Raw genomic sequence first — 21,748 nt, forward strand, 5'->3', positions numbered from 1 at the left:
CTCCAGGGAGGTGGGAAAGATCCTTGGTTCACAGAGGAGGGAGAAGGGACTGGACTACACAGAGACACACGCGTATGTGTGCCTGCTCCAACCAGCTCAGACCTCCCAAATTAGATGAGAGCAGTAGTGATCCAGGCACTATTGCCTCTGCAACTATCCCATTTCCCCCGATAGATTCAATACAGGTAACTGTTTGGCACTTGGGAAAATGTCTTGCATTACATTTGTTTTGCAATCAGGTTCCTCCCCCAAGACAGGCATCTGTCTTCACACACCTGACTTCTCGGTGGGATGGCTCAGCGTTGCTCTGAGTTCACCCCTGAGTTAGGACGTCAGCATCCAGGGGCAGGAATGGAAATGAAGCCCCATGTCACGTCCTCTCTCTCTCTCTCTCTCTCCCTCTCTCTCTCTCTCTCTCTGTGTTGCAGCTGGTCAGTGACTTGTTGGAATTTTGCTTCTATACCTTCCGAGAATCCCAGGCCCTGAAGGTGGAGTTCCCAGCCATGCTGGTGGAAATCATCAGCGACCAGTTGCCCAAGGTGGAATCCGGGAATGCCAAGCCCCTCTACTTTCACAGGAAGTGAGGAAAAGCGTCTTCATGGAAGAACTTTGCCTTAAGTTTCCCCGTGTGACTCCGCACCCGCGAAGGACCCAAGCAATCATGTTTTAAAACGTGCGATGATTGACTCACACTTGTTCAGCAGTTTTGCAAGTTTAGACTCATATCAGGGGTTTGGAGCCTGGAAAGCAGTTTGACATGGATTTGGCAAGACTTGAGCAGTGTCAAGGATTCTTCCCTCTCCAACCCAGCGCTTAGAAAAATGTTCTTGTTCCTCTGGATGAAAAGCCATATCTAGTCAATAACTCTCTGATTTTGATATTTTCACAGATGGAAGTTTTAACTATGCCATGTAGTTTCTGGTATCGTTCGCTTGTTTTCAAAGGGTTGACGGACTAACGAACTTTTTAAAGCTTACCCTTGGTTTGCATATAAAACGAATAGTCAATATGGGGCATTAATATCCTTTTGTTATTTAAAAACACAAAAAAAGAAAAAATATATACCGATTCCTGTTGTGTAATAATGGAACATGTGGCGTGGAACAACGGCCCCCCCTCTGGGCCACGCCACCCCCTCCTTTCTGCATCACTGGTGTACACACCCTTTAGTGTCCACTTATTATTTAATTAGAATGGATAAGATGTTAAAACAAATGCCTTGGTTTCAATTTCTAATATCTATTGTGTTGGCTTTACAAATAATTTTTTGCAGTCATTTGCTGTGCTGTACATTACTATATGTATAAATTGTGAAGGACCTGAAATAAGGTATAAGGAACTTTTGTAAATGAGACACATGCACACCCACAAAAAAAAAAAAAAAAACTTTAATGGTTAATAGGATGAATGGGAAAGTATTTTTGAAAGAATTCTATTTTGCTGGAGACTATTTAAGTACTATCTTTGTCTAAACAAACAAGGTAATTTTTTTTTTGTAAAGTGAAATGTTCTGCATGCATAATGAACCGTTTACAGTGTATTTAAGAAAGGGAAAGCTGTGCCTTTTTTAGCTTCATATCTAATTTACCATTTTACAGTCTCTGTTGTAAATAACCACACTTAAACCTCTTCGGTTGTCTTTCAGCCTTTCTACTTTTTCTGTCCTTTTGTTTTTTTCTTGGTCTCCCGCCTGGGATGCTTATGGGCCTGGAGCACGGTCTCCGGCTTCTGCTCCATCCTGCTTCCGCGAGGGAGCAACACACTGGTGTCGGCAGCTTCTTGAAGGTGTCATGTGACAACACACGTGTGAGAAGGTGGCCCGGGAGTGGCGCAGCTTTTGGAAGCTGCCTCTTCCCCTTTACCCTCGAGAAGCAGAACTTGGCACTCAGAGAGTGGGACCGGGAGCTGGATGGTTCAGAGAGCATTCCAATGCCAGTTTTTTTCTCGTTTTGGGGGAAAAAAAAGTTCCATGCACTCACTCTGTAAAAGATAAAATTTTCACCTCTGAGCGTGGAAAAGGGCTCTGCCCTCCTGGAACCGGCAGCGGAAGCAGAGAGGTCGGGGCACACTGGGGCTTCCGTGCTGGCGAGGTGCAGTCAGAGCAGCGCGGAGACCGGGAGACAAACGGAGGGTTTTTAGATTTTTAAAACGTAGGTTTTAAAAGAAAATTTTATACATAAACAGTTTTTGGAGGGGAAAAAGAACTACAGATCATACAAGCAAGACAGTGGCACTAAAATTTTTCATTCAATCTGTTTGGCACTGATGCAATTTATGGCTTTTCTCTTGCCCTAAATCACAAACCCTATATATCTTAGGGGGAATTAATGACATGATTGCACTAAATAAGCTACTTTGAACAGAGGCCAAATTAACCTTTTAAAAGTGATGATAATCATCAGGTACTCAGTGAAATCACACTATTTTCCAAAACCTAAAAGCTATAACTGGAGAAGCCCAAGGACGGGAGAAGGCAGCACTCATCAGCCTCTCCCTCCAGGGTTCGCCACGCAGGCAACATTACCTTGTCATTCAAGAGACACCTGCCTTATGCAAGGGGAAACCTGTGAAAGCTGGACTCAGAGGGAGGAGTTTTTCTTACATAATTTGCAATTTCAAGAATTTAATTTCTAGACAAATCTTTAAATGCCGTCAACTTAACACGCACAGCAGTATGAAAGGCACACTTTGCAGGTGATAAATACACAGCATGCAGGCTGGGAGGTCCTGGAGGTACAAAAGCAGCTTGCAGTTCAGACTTACCTTACAGATTTGGAATTTCAACTCAACCAGGTTTGGGATGAAGATGGCCTGCATCAGCTTTCTGTGATTAACAAAGTTACTGGCTCTCTGTATGTCTCCGGGTAACTTTGCTTGATTAAACAGCAAAGCCATATTCTAAATTTACTGTTGAATGCCTGTCCCAGTCCAAATTGTCTGTCTGCTCTTATTTTTGTACCATATTGCTCTTAAAAATCTTGGTTTGGTACAATTCATAATTCACCAAAACTTCATATAATTAAAAAACACTAAATTAGTTTAAATTGAAGCAATTTATATCTTTATGCAAAAACATATGTCTGTCTTTGCAAAGGACTGTAAGCAGATTACAATAAATCCTTTACTTTACTCACCTGTTGTTTTGGAAACTTCTTTTTTTTTTCCTAACTTTTTTTCTTCTTTGTGAAAAATAACATAAATCAGTTTCCAAGTACATTTTAACAAGTAGTTATTCAACAGATTTTAAAGTTTGGTAGTGGGTTACAGTTCCACGATTTTTCTTCTAGCTGCTCCAAGACGCTGGAGACCAAAAGAAGTATCAGTGTATTGATAGAGCAGTTGCACTCACTTGCTATCTCCTGGCTTCTCTGTGATGCTCCTTCCTTTCTGTTTTTTTTTTTTCTTTCTTCACACAGTTCATTTGAATGTCTTTAGGAATACCAGGATTTTGTGTCCTTCCAAATCTTGATGATATGTGCTTCTGCCTACATCCAGGATGGAAACACAGTTTGTTGCTGCTGTTAGCTGCATGTTCCTTCTCCTTTTTGGGGACCTATTCCCCTGCCTTGTTTCTTACTGCTAATACCTGGTTCACTAAAATAGCCTTGAAACACTTTAATAACAGTAACATGTGGCTGCTAAGCACTTTATTTACATCGCCTAATTTTTCTTCACAACCACATCAAAGTTTGTTACTCATTTTACAGAAGAGGAAACTCTGAGGCTCACATGACTGGGCAGAGGCACCCGTCTGATTCAAAGTGCCTCCTCTGCAAAGCAAAGCCTTGCGCTCTCATCTGCAACTCTCTTGATCAGAAGACTAAGAGCTGCATTGTCCGTGACGCTTGTCCTACTTCTTCCTGGCTACTCCCCTTAATTTCACTCATTTCATATAGAGAAAGCAGTAAGCATTTATCAACTGATTTCAAAATAGGAAACATTCATTTCCCACAAGATAAATTCAAGTAAAATTTTCCTTTGACATTTAAGTGGTGATTGTTCAAATTATCTGCTTTCAGAGAGAGTAAACGAATTCCACTTTGCTTTTATACGATAGGTATATTTCTTGAACACACCATAGCCATTAAACACAGCACAGGAAAAAATTTTAATTTAAAAAAAACTTTAGAATTATGTGCACAAACTTTTATAAAATATCCACTATAAATAGAAGCAGTTTAATACTTAAAAGTCTAGGGAATTTTACTTATTAGGCAGCAGGGCTTTTTGCAGAAAGTTCCTAACTTTAAAGAAAAGCCACCTGGGCTAGTAGGGAGCACTTCCCAGTGTACACCCTGAGTTCCAGGTGGGGCGCATTCTTCTGTGAAGGGTATAGCCATGACTTACCTGCTAAGAATTTGTAAAACTTATCTTGGGCCTAAAGAAATCAGCTGCATACTTACTTAGGAATCATTAGCTCAGAATTAAGCCTCAGCCACTGAGACAGACAGCGGCTGTATGCAATGAGCAGTCAAACTTAAGCATAATGATTATATAATTAATGGCATGTTTGCTTCTGTATGTTGAATGCTCAAGCAAATAAAAATACTATCCCTTTATGTTAAAGTCAGTTATAATATACTTTTTGATAAACTGTACAAGTGTGCACAGATTAAAATGACTTGCTTACAAGGATCTCTGGCATTTTAATTACAAGTCATCCAGTTGCTAATGCAGCAGTTTTCTTGGAAATAAAACAGTAGCTTCCACATAACTTCGGATATGATTAAAATATGACCTTAACTTGTGATACAGACCTGCCAGACTGTGCCCAAAACAAAGTGAATCGTGGGGCCGAGCAGCCAGCAGTCAGCTACTGCTGCATAACAAAACCTCCCCCAACTTAGTGGCTTAAGTCAACCACCATTTATTATTTCTCACAAGCCTATGAGTCAGAGTCAGGTGGGGTACTCTGCTGGCCTGGGCAGGTCTCAGCAGAGTTGGGTCTCCTCGGCAGGCCAGCAGCCGTGTGGTCTTGGATGGTGCTCCACCAGTGGCCTCTCCTCCCTCCGGCGTACCAACCTGGGCTTTCCTTCCTGACAGAGGCAGGGGTCTAAGAAAGATGGGAGAAAGACATAAGCACTCTTCAAACCTCTGACTGCATCAACTTTGCTCCTGTCCCATTAGCCCAAGGAAGCACCCAGGCCAAGCCCAGAGTCAGTGAAGGGGGGCTCAACAAAAGGGGATAGATCTGGGAGGGATGGAAGATCAGGAACTTAAACCAATCTATCACTAGCAGATACTCAGATTTTTTCTTTCTCTCTTTCTTTCTTTTCTTTTAATTGGAATTAAACCAAGACAGTGAGTGGTTTCCAGGTTTTCTGTGGTTCTGAAAATCCCATTTCTATGGATTTGCATGTTCTGGATCAGCCTGGGCCAGAGAAGATGATGGCTCCTGTGAAAACTGGCTTGAGCATGTCTCATCATTCCCCTCTCACTTTCCGGGGCTGCTCTGCTCTGCTAAACCCTCCAAGGAAGGAGAAATGCAGATGCCAACACAAGCCACTGAGCTGCCTAAATGACCGCAATGTAATCACTGCCCAAGTTCAAAGCACAGGTCTCTCCTTGGTCAAAAACCAGAAGTCCATTTTCCAACACCCTCTGCTAGGAAAGTATTCTCCAATGTATTTTCTAACCAGTTGACTTGAAATACTTTTAGTTAGACGTTAGGAGAAAGCATGAGGAGAACGAGCTGGCTTACCAAATAGGGTAGCAATAAATTGCTGTCCAGGCCAGCCAAGGAAAAATAGTGCTGACAAGCATCTGAAAAAAAGGTTTGCAGGAGCCAGAAGCAGGAAAGCTGTTTAAGAAAACTCCTGGAATAACATCCTCAGATAAGTGGGAGAAAGAAAGTTGCATAGCTCAGGAAGATTCAAGAAGTCACAGAAGACATCCGACTGTAGAAGGGGTAACGCGGACCAGTGCCTCGCTTGGGGAGACTTGAGGGAAGAACTTGTTGTGAGAAGGTGCAAAGGAGCCCAGCAGCGAGAACAAGGAACAAAGACAAGTCAGAGATTCAAGGGGCAGAGTGTGTCCTTAGGAACAAGGCGGGAAACAGGAGAATGTAGGGCAGAAGGCAAGAGGTATGAATGGCTTTGGGAGAAGAGAAGCAGAAGAGAAGCAGGGAAGACTAAGAGGTGAGATGGGGTGACACCAGCCACGCCAGGCACTGTGCTGAGGGCTTTATGGTCGCCATTTAATCATTCTAATGATTAGAATGGTCATTTAATCATTCCAATAAGCCAGTGAGGTTTCTACAAACTCTTTTTCACCAAAGAATGAAACTGAAACATAAAGAGATCAAGAAACTTGCCCAGGGTCACCAAGGGGAAACAAAAAGTGAAAATAGAATTTCAAAACAGATTGTTTTTGAACTCAAAACATATTTTTAGCCAAACCTCTAAACTGACCCCAGGGGCAAGATAGTGAAGTGGAAAGCATTTGGGACAAGCTTACGGAACCTGGGCAAAACTTTTTTTAATTCCTGAGAGCCTCTGTTTGCACATCTATAAGATGGGGGTCTCTCCTGCCTCAGAAGATCACTGTAAGGAAAGAATAAGTTAAACAGCCATCACTGGCGCAGACAACCCATTGCTTTCCCAACCCCTACCTGAGCTGCAGCATGGGCTCACAGCTCTGACCTCACCTGGCTTCCGCTTTCAGGACAGGGGCTGGCTCCTGGGATGGAGGAACAACAGACAAGAGTCCCACAGCCCCACTGTAAACAAGAAGCACAAACTCTGAATGTCCTTCTTTGTTCCAAACCACCACCAGGTCTCTAGGAACGCAGGCTGCAGGGCCATTGTGCTCAGGCCTTCAGCAGATGCTCTGGGATCAGCCACACTGCCCAGCAGCACACAGCAAAAAATTCTCCCCCTTTATCTTCAGGTGAAATGATGATCCACAAATACAAGAAAACACCTCTCGACCCTGGTAGTAACTACCATTTGGACCAGCCCCGGGGAAGCTCCTTGCCTGGAGGCCCGCCAGAGGGATGACTGGTGCCCCCGACGCCCCTCTGGCATCACCCTGTTCTCCCAGATAACCACGGAGGTAGCTGCAGCTCTCGGGGCGGTGTGAGCCCTTGTGGTGGCGCTTTTCTGGGGTGTCACTGCTGTCACACTGTCATCTTCTAGCACCTAAGGTCCAGGGGACAGATGCTGGCCACAAGCACAGCAGTCACAATAACCGAGCATGTACTAGGTGTTAGGTCATTTCACCCCAAAATATCTGGGTACCATTTCCTTTTTATGAGGCAGGAACAGAATCACAGAAGCTATTTAACTTGCCTAGGGTCACCCAGGTAACCAGGCTGGCGGTGAATTCCTTGACCGAGTTGTGATATCAGCACTCTGGGGCAAACAACAGCAGTTTGGATGCCCCTTTCTGTGCACAATGGAAATCTCCTTCATTCAAGCTAATAAATCAAATCCTTCTTTGGAACACCCAATGTGGACACACTCAATGGGAACACCTCCAGGAAAGCATCCCGGCTGCTCACCTGAGCCTGCTACAGTTGCCTCGAGATCTGCACTTTCCTGCAGTCCTTCCAGTGGAGCCCACCGGTCACCTCTTCTGAAGAGACACATTCCCTTCCACGTCCCGAGGCAGCGGTCATAGGCAGGAAACGAATGCTCAGGAAACAGGCTCCAGGGGTCATGCCAGCCCCACACCCAGCCTCGTGGGGTGGCCGTGGCTCCTTGACACTCTCAAGACTCTCCACTGGACCCAGAATTTTTGAAATTGTTACAATATGAACATTTTTCAACAGACACATTCCCCTACACATGTATGACCCCAAATTCAGAGGTGACTCCCAACCTGATAATCCATAAGCTCTTGAATCAACTCATCTGGGAAGAGGCAACAGATACTTCCCTCTTTTGACAAATTTTCCATTCACCTGCCTGTGAGGAAGGGACATGGGGCTGCCTTCTGAGCCCTGAGACCAGGAAAAACGAGCTCCATGCTCCACAGACTCCAGTGCAGAGGAGAAAGGAGAATCCCGGCTTCTCCAAAGATAGTATTCCATGTGCTTGGAAGTCTGGGTCTGAGACGAAGGAGAAGCCTCAGAGTGGGGCTGCCTGCCCCGGGGGGCCAGGGGGAAGCCCAGCTGCAGCCTCAGTCTCTGCAACGGGGTGAGACCTGTGCAGGGCCAGGGGCTGAGGCTTCTCAAGGAATGGTCCCCTATACCCCTTCCCTTCACCCCCGAAAGAAAAGGAGTGCCAGGTGGTATGGGGACAGGGCAGCCGGCCACCACGGCCTGTGGAGGTACAAACTGCTGGGGACAGAGGCCCAGCTTCGTTCCCAGATCCCGCCTGACAGAGCTGGGGTGGGGGGTCCAGTCAGGTGTGCAGGCAGAGCCCTCCAGGATTTTCACACACCCCAGAGGCCGCCGGGCCGGGGACGCACCCTGCTGAGAATCAGCCGGCCTCTACCCCACCCCCCGGGCCCCCCAATCCGTGCCATACTCCTGCACCCAACAAAAGGAAACCACAGGGAGAGGGATTTCTACCCTCAGGCTGCCAGAGCATAAAACATGACAAGAGATTAAGAACCCCACCTTCTCTTCCCCACATCATGACAACAAGTCAAATAGTAAATTACATTTATTTCATTTACAGAGACCTTGGGGCGCAAGGGTGGCATGTGGAGGACAGCACACGGGTGAGAAGCACCAAGGGGGAGCCTGTTGCAAAGGCGCCGCGCGCTCTGCCGGGCGGGCGAGGCAGGGTGCGGGCGCGGCGGGGGCGACGGGGGGTGGGGGACGGCGCTGGAGGGGGTAGCCCTCCCCCATCCCCGCTCCTCCTCTAAGCTGGATCATTAAAAAAATCAGGAATCTCCATGCTTCACAGATGAAAAATCCACGCCGTTAATCCTGATATCCTTCCCGGGTTCTAAGAACCGCGTTCTGCCCCGGGAGCCCGGCCCCGCGCGCCGCCCCCGAGTCTCCACCCGAGCTGCGGGGCTCCCACGCGGCCGGGACGGCGGAGGAGGAAGGCAGCCCGCGCGGCCCCACCGCAGATCCTAGGTCCCGGGGGAGGGGGCCAGCCGCTACAGCAGCTTGACGTAGTTCTGCGGAATCAGTCCCCTCTTGCCATTCAGTGTCCCCTCTAGCCAGCCGGGCTCCCGCGAGGTCTGCACTGAAAGAGAGGAGAAAGGATGCTCACCGCCCGGCCCGGGCCGCTCCTCTCTCTGCAGGGCCCCCTGGGCGCGGCCGGCCGAGAACGCGGCCCCCGCCTGGGACGTGCAGTCACAAGGTCAGCAGAAGGGTGATTTATCAGACGCGCCCCCTTGGCCGCCACAATCCCCGTTTATCCTCCTGCAGCTGCCTCCAACCTACCGTGAACAAGGGGCCTCGGTGAACTTTCAAGAAAACACATCATTGCCTAAAGGACCCTATGTGCCAAAAGTCCATTTATATATATAGATGTGTACACACACACACACACACACACACACACACGAGTCCACTGTATGTTTTCTCCTTGACTCAGGTTCCCCAGGCACCTGCCCTGCCCACCTCCACAGCAGCCCCCCAAGCTTTCCCCCCACTACAGCCTCACCTGCAGGCAGCCATCTGAGAAGCCCTCGCTGGCACTCCAGGCTTCGGGTGCACAGGGCCTGCGTCCTGGAAAGCCCCCTCCTGCCCCCCACTTCTGCACCAGGCAGTTCTTCAGCTCTGGAGACCCAGCTGGATGCCCCTTCCACAGACCATATGTGGCCACCGGTATGGTGCCCATGTTAGATGCCCGGCTGCCTGGGACAGGGCTGGCAAGCCAGACGTTCCATGAGCATCTCGGATGGATGCATACGAGTAGGACCGTGGGCCGGACACCAAAGCGCACAGGGTCCAGGAACCCATCAAGGTGTGGAGGTCAAGTTAGGGTGTGCTCACCAGGCCCCAGGCCCTGGCCGGGAGCAGAGGGGCAGCGTGGACATGACAGGGACGGGCGCTGGGGTCCAGGGCCCAACGACCAACCAGGGAGCTGCCGCGAGATGCAGCCTACAGCATATCTTCCAAACATGGAGAGCAACTCATAAAAAGAAATGTTTTCCTTCAACAACCAAATACACGCACGTACCTAACAGACGTTTCACGAAACGAGACCCTCATTATGTGCGATGCCCTCCCTTCTCTTTCTTTCTTTATTCTGTTATTTCTGGAATGCTGATGTCAACTCAGCAACTCAAGTCCATAGCCCACTAACGTGCAGCAACCCACGTTTGGAAAATGCCGACAAGGCCATTTTCAGTAGACGATCACCTGTTGTCCCCTCCCTGGGGTGAAGTAAGTATATATTGGGGCTCTCTCTATTACCTTGGCCTACTGTAATTTCCAGATGTCCAACAAACTCCTCTTTCAGGGCTCGAGAGCTGGCCCTCTGCCCCGAAAGCTCTTCTCCCGCCTCGGGCTTATAAAGGGCCCTGTGGTGGCTAAGCATCCCCACCCTCCAGGACCCTTCCCTGAGGCTCTAGGCTGGGCCCCTGGTTATACATTCTGCACATCGCTGTCAAGGCACTTAGACGTGTGCAAGAAAGACAGACAGACGCTGAGACTCCCCTAGTCTAGGCCATGCCAGGAGCCCTGGAATCCCCCGCACCCAGCACCATGTCTGTGTGAGGGTTGGATTCTGCTGTCAGTTTGGCCAGGTGATGTGCCCAGGTGCCTGGGCAGGTGAGTGCTGGCCTGACCGCTGCTGCAAGGGTATTTCGCGGCTGGCTGATAGGCTAGAAGGTGGTGTATTAAATCATCAGTCAGCTGACTGCAGCTGTAGCTGATTATATGCGTGTCTCTCACAAATGAGATAATCCACTCGGCTGGATTTGATCCAGTCAGTTGAAGGCCTTTAAGGAAGAAGGGAGACTCTTTCACTGCTCCTCCAGCCAGCGAGCCTCTCCTGCGGAGTTCATCCAGACCCTTAGTCGGAGCCGCCAGCTTCACAGCCTGCCCTATGGATTTTGGACTCTTCCACTCCCATGGTTGCCTGAGACACCTTTATAAATCTCATATTTACAGATCTCTCCTGTTGGTTCTGTATCTCCAGAGAACCCTAATACAGCCTACCACATATTTATCTGCTTAATGAATGAATGAGAACTGGTGCTCCAGAGCTAATACAGAGACAGTCTCTTCCAGCCCTCACTGACCTTGACCCTGGCATGGTTCCTCTGGGAAGGCTTTTCAAAGGCTTCTCTCCTAATCCAAACTGTCCACGCGGGCAGCGCCACCAGCGTGCAGCCACCGTCAGTGGAAAAGCAAAGGTGCCCTTGGGATCGTGCAACTAGTGGCTCTGAGTGGAAAAGGCCCAGGGTTCAGGTCCAAGGACTGGAGGGAGGGGACCCCTGGCTCTGCTGGGGACAGCTGGGTGCACCTGGGTGTCACTTCCACCCTCTGAGACTCACTCCATCTCCTTACCTGCAACGGGGCTGTTGACATTTAGCTAGAAGGACTGCTGGGAGGACTCAATAAAAGTTTATATACAAATACCTCACCTCTGCTCACTGTTTTTTCTATACACCCCCCTCCCCCCCACAAAAACACAGAGTTGGTATTCATATAGCCTATGAGACCTCCGTGCAGCAGCCGGCACTGGGGGCGGGGCAGGGCATCTGCTGAGACACCCTGGGTGCCCCTGCCGGCATCAGCCCAGACGAGCTGGACGCCAGCACCCCAGGGTCTCAGCAGAGCTGGACACCAGCACCCCAGGGCCTTGGATCTTAGGAGGCATGACTTGGCTCAAAACGTACATGACGTGCCTAGGATAGCAGCACTGTCTGGAACAGCCTCGACAAATGTCTGCAGCCCCCTCGCCCCGTCTTCCAGGTGCCCAAAAGACTTCCCTGACCCAAGAGCAATCCTGGGAACATCCCTAAAGAGCAGGATGAAGATGCACAGGACTGCACAACACAAACAGGGAGCCCCAATGGAAACTGGGGTTATAGTTAAGAGCATCATTATAATAATAGCACTTCATCGACTGTAACAAGTACCACGCTGATGCAGAGTGTTAGTAATAGGGAGGCTGTGGGAGAAGGGGGGTATGTATGGGAACTGTGTATTTTCTGCATTATTTTTCTGAAAACCTACAATTTCTCTAATAACTAATCATAATAATAAAGATGAGGATGAAGAAACTGATGCATAGAGTCCGTAAGGACCTGCCCAGGGTCAACAGAAGGTGTGAAAGTGAAAGGGCCCCACAGAGAGCGAGAGATGTGCGCTCAGACAAAATAAAGGGTTTTATAATCTATAGCTATCAATCACTTTCCTCTGCCAAAGGCACACTGAGATACTGGTGTGTGTGTGTGCATGCGTCTGTGTGTACACATATATACAAGAAGATTCCTACAAGTCATTTAGAGACTGCAGAACTTGAGAACTTAAGTCTTCTGTGTCAAGATGACTGACAGCCATTATGCTGGAGGAGCAGGACCCGCTTGAGGTGCCAACCCTTACTCACAGAGGAGGTGTCCTTGGCCCCCTGGGGTCCTGATGGGTTTAGGGTGAGCATATGGCCCAGAAGTGGCTACTGAGATGTGAGAGCCACTAAACAAGGAAGTGTCTGGAAAGGTTTTATCATTATTAAAAAAAGGGGGGGGACAAGAGGATGAGGAACCCCTCCTGCTAAAGCTGAATGCAGTCATGATGCCCGGAACCATGGCAGCCGTCTTGTGCTAGGGAAACCAGCCAGATGCCCACCCAGGTCTACAAGCAGAGAAGAGTACAGCAGAAAGACATAAACACTTTGGTCCTTGATGACATCTTTGAGAAGGTGGCTTAATCAACCCTGGAACTCCCTACATCCAGACTTTTTTATTGGATGAGATCATGATGGATTTAGCCAGTTATACAGAGTTTTATTACTTGGCAGTCAAAGGCCTCCTGACAGATACACCTTTTACCAAGGTAAAGATCTCACAACAATACAATGTAAGGAATTTCAGAGATGCCTAAACGAATCTACTCATACAAAGCAGCACAAGGATGATTAAAATTCATGATCGTTTCTCATATGGGTGCATTTCAATGCCATCGTCTCAGCTTTCCCCACTGCCATATGGTGCCAGTACATGGCAGGCCTGAGGTGGGGCACCTATTTTACACTGCCCTGGCAAAATTCCATGTGTGTATGTGGTAGCAATAGAGGAATGATCTTACTTCTGCTCTGAGAACAAAATTTCTCCACGAAGTCCAATTCTGTTATGTTATTTTGTTCTTCTTGTTTGTTTTCTGATACTACCATTTCTGGCTCTCAAGGGTACACGTGACAAATACACGGATGTCTGTTCTAAATGAGGCAGACTGCCTTCTAAAAAACAACAATCAGCAAATCTACATGACTGACAATAACACTGGTAGGTACTTATTGATATATTCCGTACCCTCCAAGCACTCTGGCTAATCAACCGTTCCATTCCAAGCATCCAAGGTTCTCTCACTGCTTCCCCAGAACTCTTTCCCCACATATGACATCGCTGTTTCCACAGCAACCGATGAATTTTATAAGGGGCAGGACTGGGGAGGGAAGAAATCAAGAGGGGGAAAAAAGTAAAAAGCCATACACTGAACCATAGGAGAAATTTGTGAAATATGAAGCAGGCAAGCCTCAGAGATGCTTGTGTGTGAATATGAAACAAACAAACATTTGCATCCCTGTTTCAATATGCAAAGTCAATGCCCATATCTGGAGACTCACGTGCCATTCAAATCAGCAAAAAAAAAAATCACATAAAGCACAAGAACAGTAAGGGAATTATAAATCAAAATTCCTCGAGCATAGCGCTCTTCTCTGATAAACTCAGGATTTGGGAATCCTGAAGCCTTTAAGGAAGCTTTGTTGGGAACTCTGGGGGAGGGAAGCAAATATTTCTGGACTCTAAGTGCCACTAAGCTTCTTTATATCCAGAGAACAATATCTTGAATGAAGATCCACAATCCTTAAAAGGGTTGGAGAAAGTGAAGATTACGGCAGAAGTGGTAGTCCAGTCATCAGGACACAGCACCCCGGCCTTCAGTTCCTGGCAGTCAAACGGAGCAGCTCTCTCCTGGCCAAAGCCTCAGGGGTTCCACTTGTCCTCCTGACCACATGGCCACCAGTGACGCTTGCCCTGCACTCTCCATGTCTGAGGCTGACAGAATATACCCTCCCACAAAGCTCCCACCAACACTTACCATCCTCAAAAATTGCTCCTATTTCAAAAGATAGTTCTGAGCTGTGCTCTGCTTCACAAGGATACACCGCTCGAGCCTTCCGACTGCTAGCGCTGGAAAGGGAGCGTGAAAAACACAAAATAAAATGTGAAGAAGCGGGACAGAGAAACCTCTCCATTCTCCCAACCGCCTCCCCCCCCCCCGCCCCCATTTCCTAAATCTCATTGATATCTCACCAGTGGCAGAACTTGTTTAGAAGAAATGAGCAGGGAAACGAACATCAGGTAAAGCCACAGCACTTGCTTTTCAAGCAAATGATGGGTTTCAAATTCAAACTTTTCTTTAGGGAGCCTCTCTGAGCAGCTTTCACTGAACCTCTTCACCTAATTCTCCACTCTGCCTGGTGGGATGCCCATTCCTATCATGCCACATCATCGAGGACCACAGAGCACGCTTGTCTCCTGAGCACTGAAGTTTATCTATTAGGAAAAGCGCCTGTGTCCACAGACAGAAGGCAGGCCAAAGGAGGGCGAGTGCCCACACACCCCAACAAGCTCAGCAACGAACCAGGGACACAATTCTGTCTGGGGTGACAGCCTGCTTCCCGCACCGCTATGGAAGGGGCTTCTAGTTGTTAGGTGAATCTCCGTATTTAGGCCCCCTTGCCCCCAGCCCCACTGAGAGACTCCGCTGTTCACCACTTGTTAAAACCTCGTACGCGGCCTTGAGGAAAAGATGGAAACCATGCTTCTAGCCAGAGCCAAACCTAAGCAGGAGGAAATGTCCCACTCACTGGAGCAGGGGGAGTCACCAGTGGTCAGAGGAAGCTCAGAGGCTACCACCCAGGTGGAAGAGTTTCTAAGAGGCCAGTACCTCTGTCCTCTGAAGAATCGACCATTAACTGGCCGAGTTAATGAATGTTTCTAGTGTCCAGTGCACAGTCCTTTAAAACAACGCCTGTGCTTTGTGTTCCCATATGAGAAGTTCTTCAGAAATGAGTAGCTTCCTAAGTGGCCAGCCAGCACCACAAAGACAGAAAGAGATTCAAGCAGATCTCACAGGAGGCAAACTTCTCCTAAGAATGTACTTGCCACTGAATGGAGAAGCAGGCCTGAGAAAAGCTTCAGGAAGCCAGGTAGCACCTGTGCAAGCCTTTTCTACCAGAGAACACAAGAACTGAGCAGGTTTATTGGATCCCTTCTGTGTGCTGATGTCCGAGTCCACGACACCCTCCAAATGACATACCTTTCAGCTGGCTTGTCTGCTACGGTGGCAGGAGGGGAGAGAGTGAAAGGTGACGGCTTTGGCGAAGGAGGTGGAGCAGCTAGGGTGGTGCTCGGCGTGGCTGGAGACTGCGGGTTAAGCCACCGGACCATGGATGACCGGCTCTGGCTTGGGCTAAGGATGGAAGCATGAGGACGAGACTGATAGTATGAAGGACAAGGGAAACCAAACCCATCACCTCCCAATTCCACGTGGCCAGCATGGCAGCTCCATTCCCTCTGCAGATGGCAGGGAGGGACAGCGCCTATCCTCATCCACCCAGACTGGAGATGCCTCCCTGTACGTTCTCCAGGGACATGGAGAACACCTCATCTTATCCAGCTAGCACCACAGCAGCTCAGTCACTTGAGAAAGCAGAATTGAATTGCTCAAAACCACTGCTGGGACTTTTGAGGGGTTCCTTTTTTCTACTTAAAAGAAAAGCCTTAAGAATCTACAGCCAAACCCATGACTTAGGGTTCTAAGATAACAACCTGTGTGGCCTTTAACGTTTAAAGCTCTTTCATCTGGTCATATACATGGGGTGACCTGGAAAAAAAACTGCCATTGGGAACAAAGTTTTCTGTAGAGAGAGAGCAGCAAAAACTAGAGTTTAAGGAACAAACCAATAAGCAGAAAAATTCTTTGGTAACCCAAGAATCCCCGATTATTTGCACATTTTAAAAATTTAGTGCAAAATCAGGGAGCTGATATCAGGAGGCGCCTCCAAACATGGTGGGAGAGTTCAATAAACAGGGGTCTGAACTCAATTTTTCTCAATTTATCTCAAAACTGGAGGTTTATGACGATGGTATATGGAGTTTACTTTAAAAGCACAGTGCTGAAAGCTTCCCATTTCATTTTCAACAAACCTATATGGACTATCCACAATACCCAGATGCCCCTAGCTTCAGACACCCTGTTGCCCTGAAAACCAGTTTCTGTGAGCAGCTTCCTGGTCCTGCCATATTCTTGGGCACTGCATTATCTTTCTTTCTACTACAGCAAAACAAATACCAAGTTATAATTTTCCTTTGAAAGGACTCCCAGCCTGCTTCTTTCTCTACCTTCTCATCATCACCATCCCATTCTTATCGCTTCAGCAGTCAGCCCGGCTCCTCCCTCACCTCTACCAGACTTGCCCACTGGACATCTGGTCTACCCGTGCCAACCTGCCCCCTCTCCCTTCCGGTGGCGGTACCTCTGCCCCATACCCTGGCCGTCTGAAAGTCTGCTCCCCTGGGCACTTCCATGCTCTGCCTCACATTTCTGTTCACCTCGCAGGCTCTCTCCCACCTCCTACTCTAATCTTTCCCTTCCTCAGCTCAGCTCCAAGGCAGCCTCCCTGAAGCACCTTCTCGGGCCTCTCTAACCTACAGATCTTCTCTGAATGCTCATATCACACTAAGAATCAGGCTTTGGGTTGGCCTGAGTTGTCCTCTGCTGGTTGCAGCTCTTTCGCTCGCCTGCAGACCTCTCCAAGCCAGGCACAAGGCTTGGCACATGAAGTCTTCAACCAAAAGCCAAGCAGCCAATTTCAAAGTTCTAAAACTAAAAGTGGATTTTATAAGTCAGGTGCGTGAAGCGCTGTATTACAGATTTGATTGATATTTAATACACAGAAGGTTTCCTACCCTTTGGTCAGAAAAAAAAGGGGAGACGGGACATTTTAAGAACATTATTCGTGGAACAATGTATTTACAATTCCCCTATCTAGCCATTCATTTGGGAATCATAAAACATATTTCATCCCAAGCCAAGAAACCTATAAATCTTAGAGTGAGCTGTGTCTGCAGTAGCAAAGGTGACTCCATTCTGGAGTGGAAAATGAGCTGTTAATGGTGTCTTACTAATCAGGAAGGGAAAGGAGAAGGGACGAGTGAATATATAACCGAGAATTTAAGGCTACAGGTAGGCTAACAACTGCCATTTTATCTTGCAGCAATCATTTCACGGCGCTTGGGGGTGGTGATGGTGGAAGATGAGATGTTTCGCCACACCCCCCCATCAACTTTTCCTAGTCATAAAGAATCAGGCGATTAAATAATAGCCATCCATCTGCTTGGAGGGAGGACAGCTACAGGATGAAGATAAAGCAACAAAGCGGCTCTGTGCTTCTAAGGCCTTTAAAACTAAAACCCAGAGGGCGGGCCACAGTGGCTCAGCAGGCAGAGTTCTCGCCTGCCATGCCAGAGACCCGGGTTCAATTCCTAGTGCCTGCCCACGCAAAAAATAAAATAAAGACCAGAAACTTTGTAGCCATTATACTTAGTCCTTACATCTTCCTTTAAACAAACAAAAAAACCAAACAGATCCTGTTTTTGGGTTTTTGTGTGTGAAGTATCCCTTCATTCTTAGAAGGGAAAAGAACTGTCGCAGTAGCAGGTCCAGAGGTAAGAGCATATCCCTTTCTCCGTCCTGTCCCAAACACCAACTCCCAACCAGCAATCCTCTTACGTTCTGAGCACCAGACACTTCTGTTCATCTTGTTTATGTGACCTACGTTTGTCGTCGTTCATCATATATATTTACTACATCCAGCACCAACTGTTCACCGATATATCCTTTCAGCCACTGCATTTAGACTTACTTCAATTTCTGTATTTGTTACTGGGTTTTTCTAACAGCATCTCAGAAGCCTCAGCTCAGTTCTACTTCTTTGGACTTTGCAGTCCCACATGGGTGCACACTGCATGCTGGAATATGCATAAGAGGTTGTAAAATGAAAGTCTGGGAACAGTCTCTATGGAGATGAGACATAATAAGTCACATGGAGAACTGGAAGCCCTGTGAGAAGGGAGAAGCACGTGACAAAACAAGGTTTGGGGAACAGAAGAGAGCAGCTGTGTGGGCGGAAGAAACTTTTCACAGGCTTGTCTGCTGGGAAGGAGTGGGGACGGGCCCAGAAGTGATTAAATAAATATACCCCGGTCATAACACGAGTTAGCACCTCATGCAGGAGCGGGCAGACAGTATATTCCACACGTGCCTCCTCAAAGCAAACAGGTCATACTTTTTTTTTTTTGCAGGCAAGAAATTATAAATGTGATCATTAGATTAATCATTCTCCTGCATTTACTTTTTAAAAAATATAATACCTATATTTTACCAAAAAAAAAAACGAGGAAAATAGTACTTTTAAAAAATAATTTCTGATATCTTCTTTTGCTTCTTTGAGTTTAAATATTTTGGAGGAACAGTGGCTAAATGGTATGCATAGTGAAAAGTCTAGCAGTTTTTCTCAACCCAGCCTCTAGGAGAGAATTTGGCCCTAAGGCATTCATGGTATCGAATGAATGAACATCTCTTCTACCCATCCAGAATGGTCCAGCAATGGAGCCTCTGAAAGACAGTTCTCCTTGGGTGTCCGGTGCTTCTGCACATGTAAATGAGCAGAAGCCCTGGCTTCCTTTGTTCTGGGTTAACATTTTTTTTTTTTTAACATGGGCAGGCACCAGGAATCAAATCCGGGTCCTCTGGCATGGCAGGCAAGCTTCTTGCCTGCTGAGCCACCGTGGCCCGCCCTGGGTTAACTTTTCATGGGGGGTTGTACAGAGAACAGCCTTGGAGCACAGAGACTGTGTCTCCCATGGGAGCAAAGACCCCGTTTTCCTAAGTTCTAGCTTCTCTCCTGTAACAGTCCATGTGCGGGGGTTTGCTGGCCTGTTCTGTGTTCCCCTGTGGGATCCGGCACACAAGAAAATACCCCAACTCTGACCACTGCTATTGCTGTGATGACCCAAAAGTCTCGCGTCTTCTGCCAGCAGTCATGAGACTGTGGCTGCCTAACTTTGCAACCTGCAAGCAGGGTAAAATTTTAGAAGGTTCACATTCGTGACGGAATCATACTTGGGAAAAGTGAGAAAATAGTCACTTGGACTGTTTTCTGTGTTCTGTGGTTCAGACGAATCCTCTGGTTGAAAAAAATCTCTGGGTGAAAATACAAATAAATAAATAAATAAAAGAAATCCATGACAGAAGAATGAAAAGCTCATTATCTGCTAGAAATACAATAAAATGTTTTGGGTGTCCTATCCTAACACTTTCCAATTTTAAAAGTTAGTTTAAGAAATGTTTCCTACCTCTTGCTGGTCCTCTGAATAAGGATTTTTGATTAGTAGGACTGGCAGGAGCACAAACCACCAATTTTATTTATGATGACCTGCTGACCAATTGCAAAAAATGCCTAAGTGCTACATGCCTCTTAAAAGCCAAGCTGTGGTTTGCAAAAAAATCGAGAAAGAAATCAACTCTTCCTGAAAAGCTCAGAAACCACACTTACCAAAACAGAAATAAATTAAAGAGAACTAGGGTACTAATATGTATTTGTTCAGTCTCTTTTCAATTCAACACACTAAACTGAATGAATCTTCTCCTAGAGCAAAGCTGCACCCACCCCCATATTCAGTGTGGAAGAGCAGATTTTACCACCACTTCCCTTGAAGAAGAAATGTTTCCTTCTTAAACAGGGAGAAAACAAGAGTATTTCATTAAAATATACTAAAGATTGCATATTGCTAACTGAGAAACACACTCCCGAAAAATGCATATACTGAAATACAACCTGGCTATTTCCTAAAGGCAGCAGAGAAGTTTCTCACGTAGGTGGAGGGGGGCTGGGAGAGAGGGTTAAACAGGGAAGAGAATATGAGGGAATTCTCTCCTTTAAAAAGACTCAGCATTCTCATTTTGGAAAAATAGACCCATGTTTCAGGCAAAGACCCTACAGCTTTCACCCTGCCAAAAAAATAAAAATAAAAAATCATGAAATTGTGACAGGGGCTGTGTATGTGTACACTTTACAGAGTTTATTTTTATAAAATGTAACAAATCAGCAGTATAGGCTGCTTCCGATTCAAACTGTGATCCAATCTTCTCCAGTACCAGACTCTATGCTCCATGCATATTAAAACTTTCTGGCAGCAGCAGAATACAAGCATTTCAGAAATGGGGGAGGGAGTGGCAGCCTTAACTGTTAAACTACAGCAGCTGCACGGGTCACCAGAGAGCTCAGCCTGTGCAGCCAGCAAACAGTCCCTGCAGAGCCCAGGCAGGGCAGGCTGAGGAGCCAAAAACCCCGTTCCAGGCTCTTCGAGCAGCAAACGCAATTCAAATTCAAAGGGGTGACTTGGGGCGAACACATCTCAAGAAAAGAAACGACCACTTACTCGAAGGGACTGAAGCCCGGAAATACCAAGATAACTTGACTATGGTTAAACGCTAATCAAAGCAGAAGTTTACGCTGGAATGAAAGACTTTAAAACCTCATTTGCAAGGTCTCCAAGCACAAGCTAACACGTTAGTGAAATGATCTTTCGTGCCAGTCTGGGAAACGTACAGCATAAGTCTAGAACAGCTGTCCTGGGCAAAAGTGTTTGAAAATGTTAATAAAGACAGAAGGAAATATTGTAGATCTGTATATTATGGGAAAATCTCTTTTCAACTAAATGCCACTGCTATTCCTTTAGTGCCAGAGAGAGAGAATTCCACGGCCTGCACATTGTTTGGCTCCAAACAAGCCCACCGAGCGGGACTGGCAGCGGAGAGAACCAGACGCCCGGGACAAGAGAGCTGCCACTGCCCACAGGGCTTGCCGGGGAGAGGCCTCTGCGGCCAGGTAGGAGAGTGAGCAATGGACCTCAAAGCCACATCATCAGGGCCTGAGCATGACATGGCAGGCCCCATGCTAGGCAATGGGGACGCCTGGAGGAGTGTCACACCACCTGCTCTCCAGGGGTGACCAGTCAAGTGAGTGGAGACGGGCAAGCTGATAGCACACTGCGGCGTGATGAGTGCCATGTAGATTTTCCCAGGGCCCCTCGGGAACACAGCGACGAGAACCATCATGTGGGCATCAGGGAAGGCTTTCTGGAGGAGGCAACACCTGCGCTGAGCTGATGCTGCCTATGGCAATATCACCATCACCTCCCCGCCCCAGGCTCGTGCAGGATACAACTGCACAGTCCAGCACCTTACTAGACATGGGTGGTGTGCGTTAATTCACACAGTCCCAACCACCTTTTTATTCCACACTACAAATGAGAAGATTGAGGCTCAGAATGGTCAAAGCGACTTAATCGAGGTCATACAGGTAGCAAACCCTATTTTGACAAGACAGGATGGAGCGCAAACTCTCAAGTCCTCTAGGCACCTGGAACGAGTATCAGAAGAATGGAAAGAGACTGCAGAGATATTCAGGAGGCAGGTTCCTATGCTGAAGGCAAGGAAGGGCGATGGAAGGCTCTTAATCATGCATATTACAAGTCAGAGTGTGGATCTGATCCCCGGAGCATGTGAAATTCCACCACTCTTCAAGAGAGACACAGATTT

General features: G+C 47.3%; 2 protein-coding genes across 7 annotated transcripts in view; one reads left to right on the top strand and one right to left on the bottom strand.

The window, feature by feature from the left end:
- The window catches only part of NR3C2 (nuclear receptor subfamily 3 group C member 2), a 396,224-nt gene extending 391,564 nt beyond the window's left edge, over positions 1 to 4,660 (top strand). For all 6 annotated transcript variants that reach the window (XM_077139862.1, XM_077139861.1, XM_077139859.1 and 3 more), the window contains one exon: positions 429 to 4,660. In XM_077139862.1, the coding sequence (XP_076995977.1) occupies positions 429 to 584 (156 nt within the window). In that variant the 3' untranslated portion in view covers positions 585 to 4,660. The remainder of the gene's footprint in view (positions 1 to 428) is intronic.
- Positions 4,661 to 8,987: 4,327 nt separating this feature from the next.
- ARHGAP10 (Rho GTPase activating protein 10) overlaps positions 8,988 to 21,748 on the bottom strand; it is a 345,070-nt gene continuing 332,309 nt past the window's right edge. The window contains exons 21-23 of the mRNA XM_077139864.1: positions 15,401 to 15,553; positions 14,177 to 14,268; positions 8,988 to 9,143 (exon numbers count right to left, since the gene is read on the bottom strand). Coding sequence (XP_076995979.1) covers positions 9,055 to 9,143; positions 14,177 to 14,268; positions 15,401 to 15,553 — 334 coding nt within the window. The 3' untranslated portion in view covers positions 8,988 to 9,054. The remainder of the gene's footprint in view (positions 9,144 to 14,176; positions 14,269 to 15,400; positions 15,554 to 21,748) is intronic.

Source organism: Tamandua tetradactyla, chromosome 22 (genome assembly GCF_023851605.1).
Source record: "Tamandua tetradactyla isolate mTamTet1 chromosome 22, mTamTet1.pri, whole genome shotgun sequence".
NCBI classification, from domain to species: domain Eukaryota; kingdom Metazoa; phylum Chordata; class Mammalia; order Pilosa; family Myrmecophagidae; genus Tamandua; species Tamandua tetradactyla.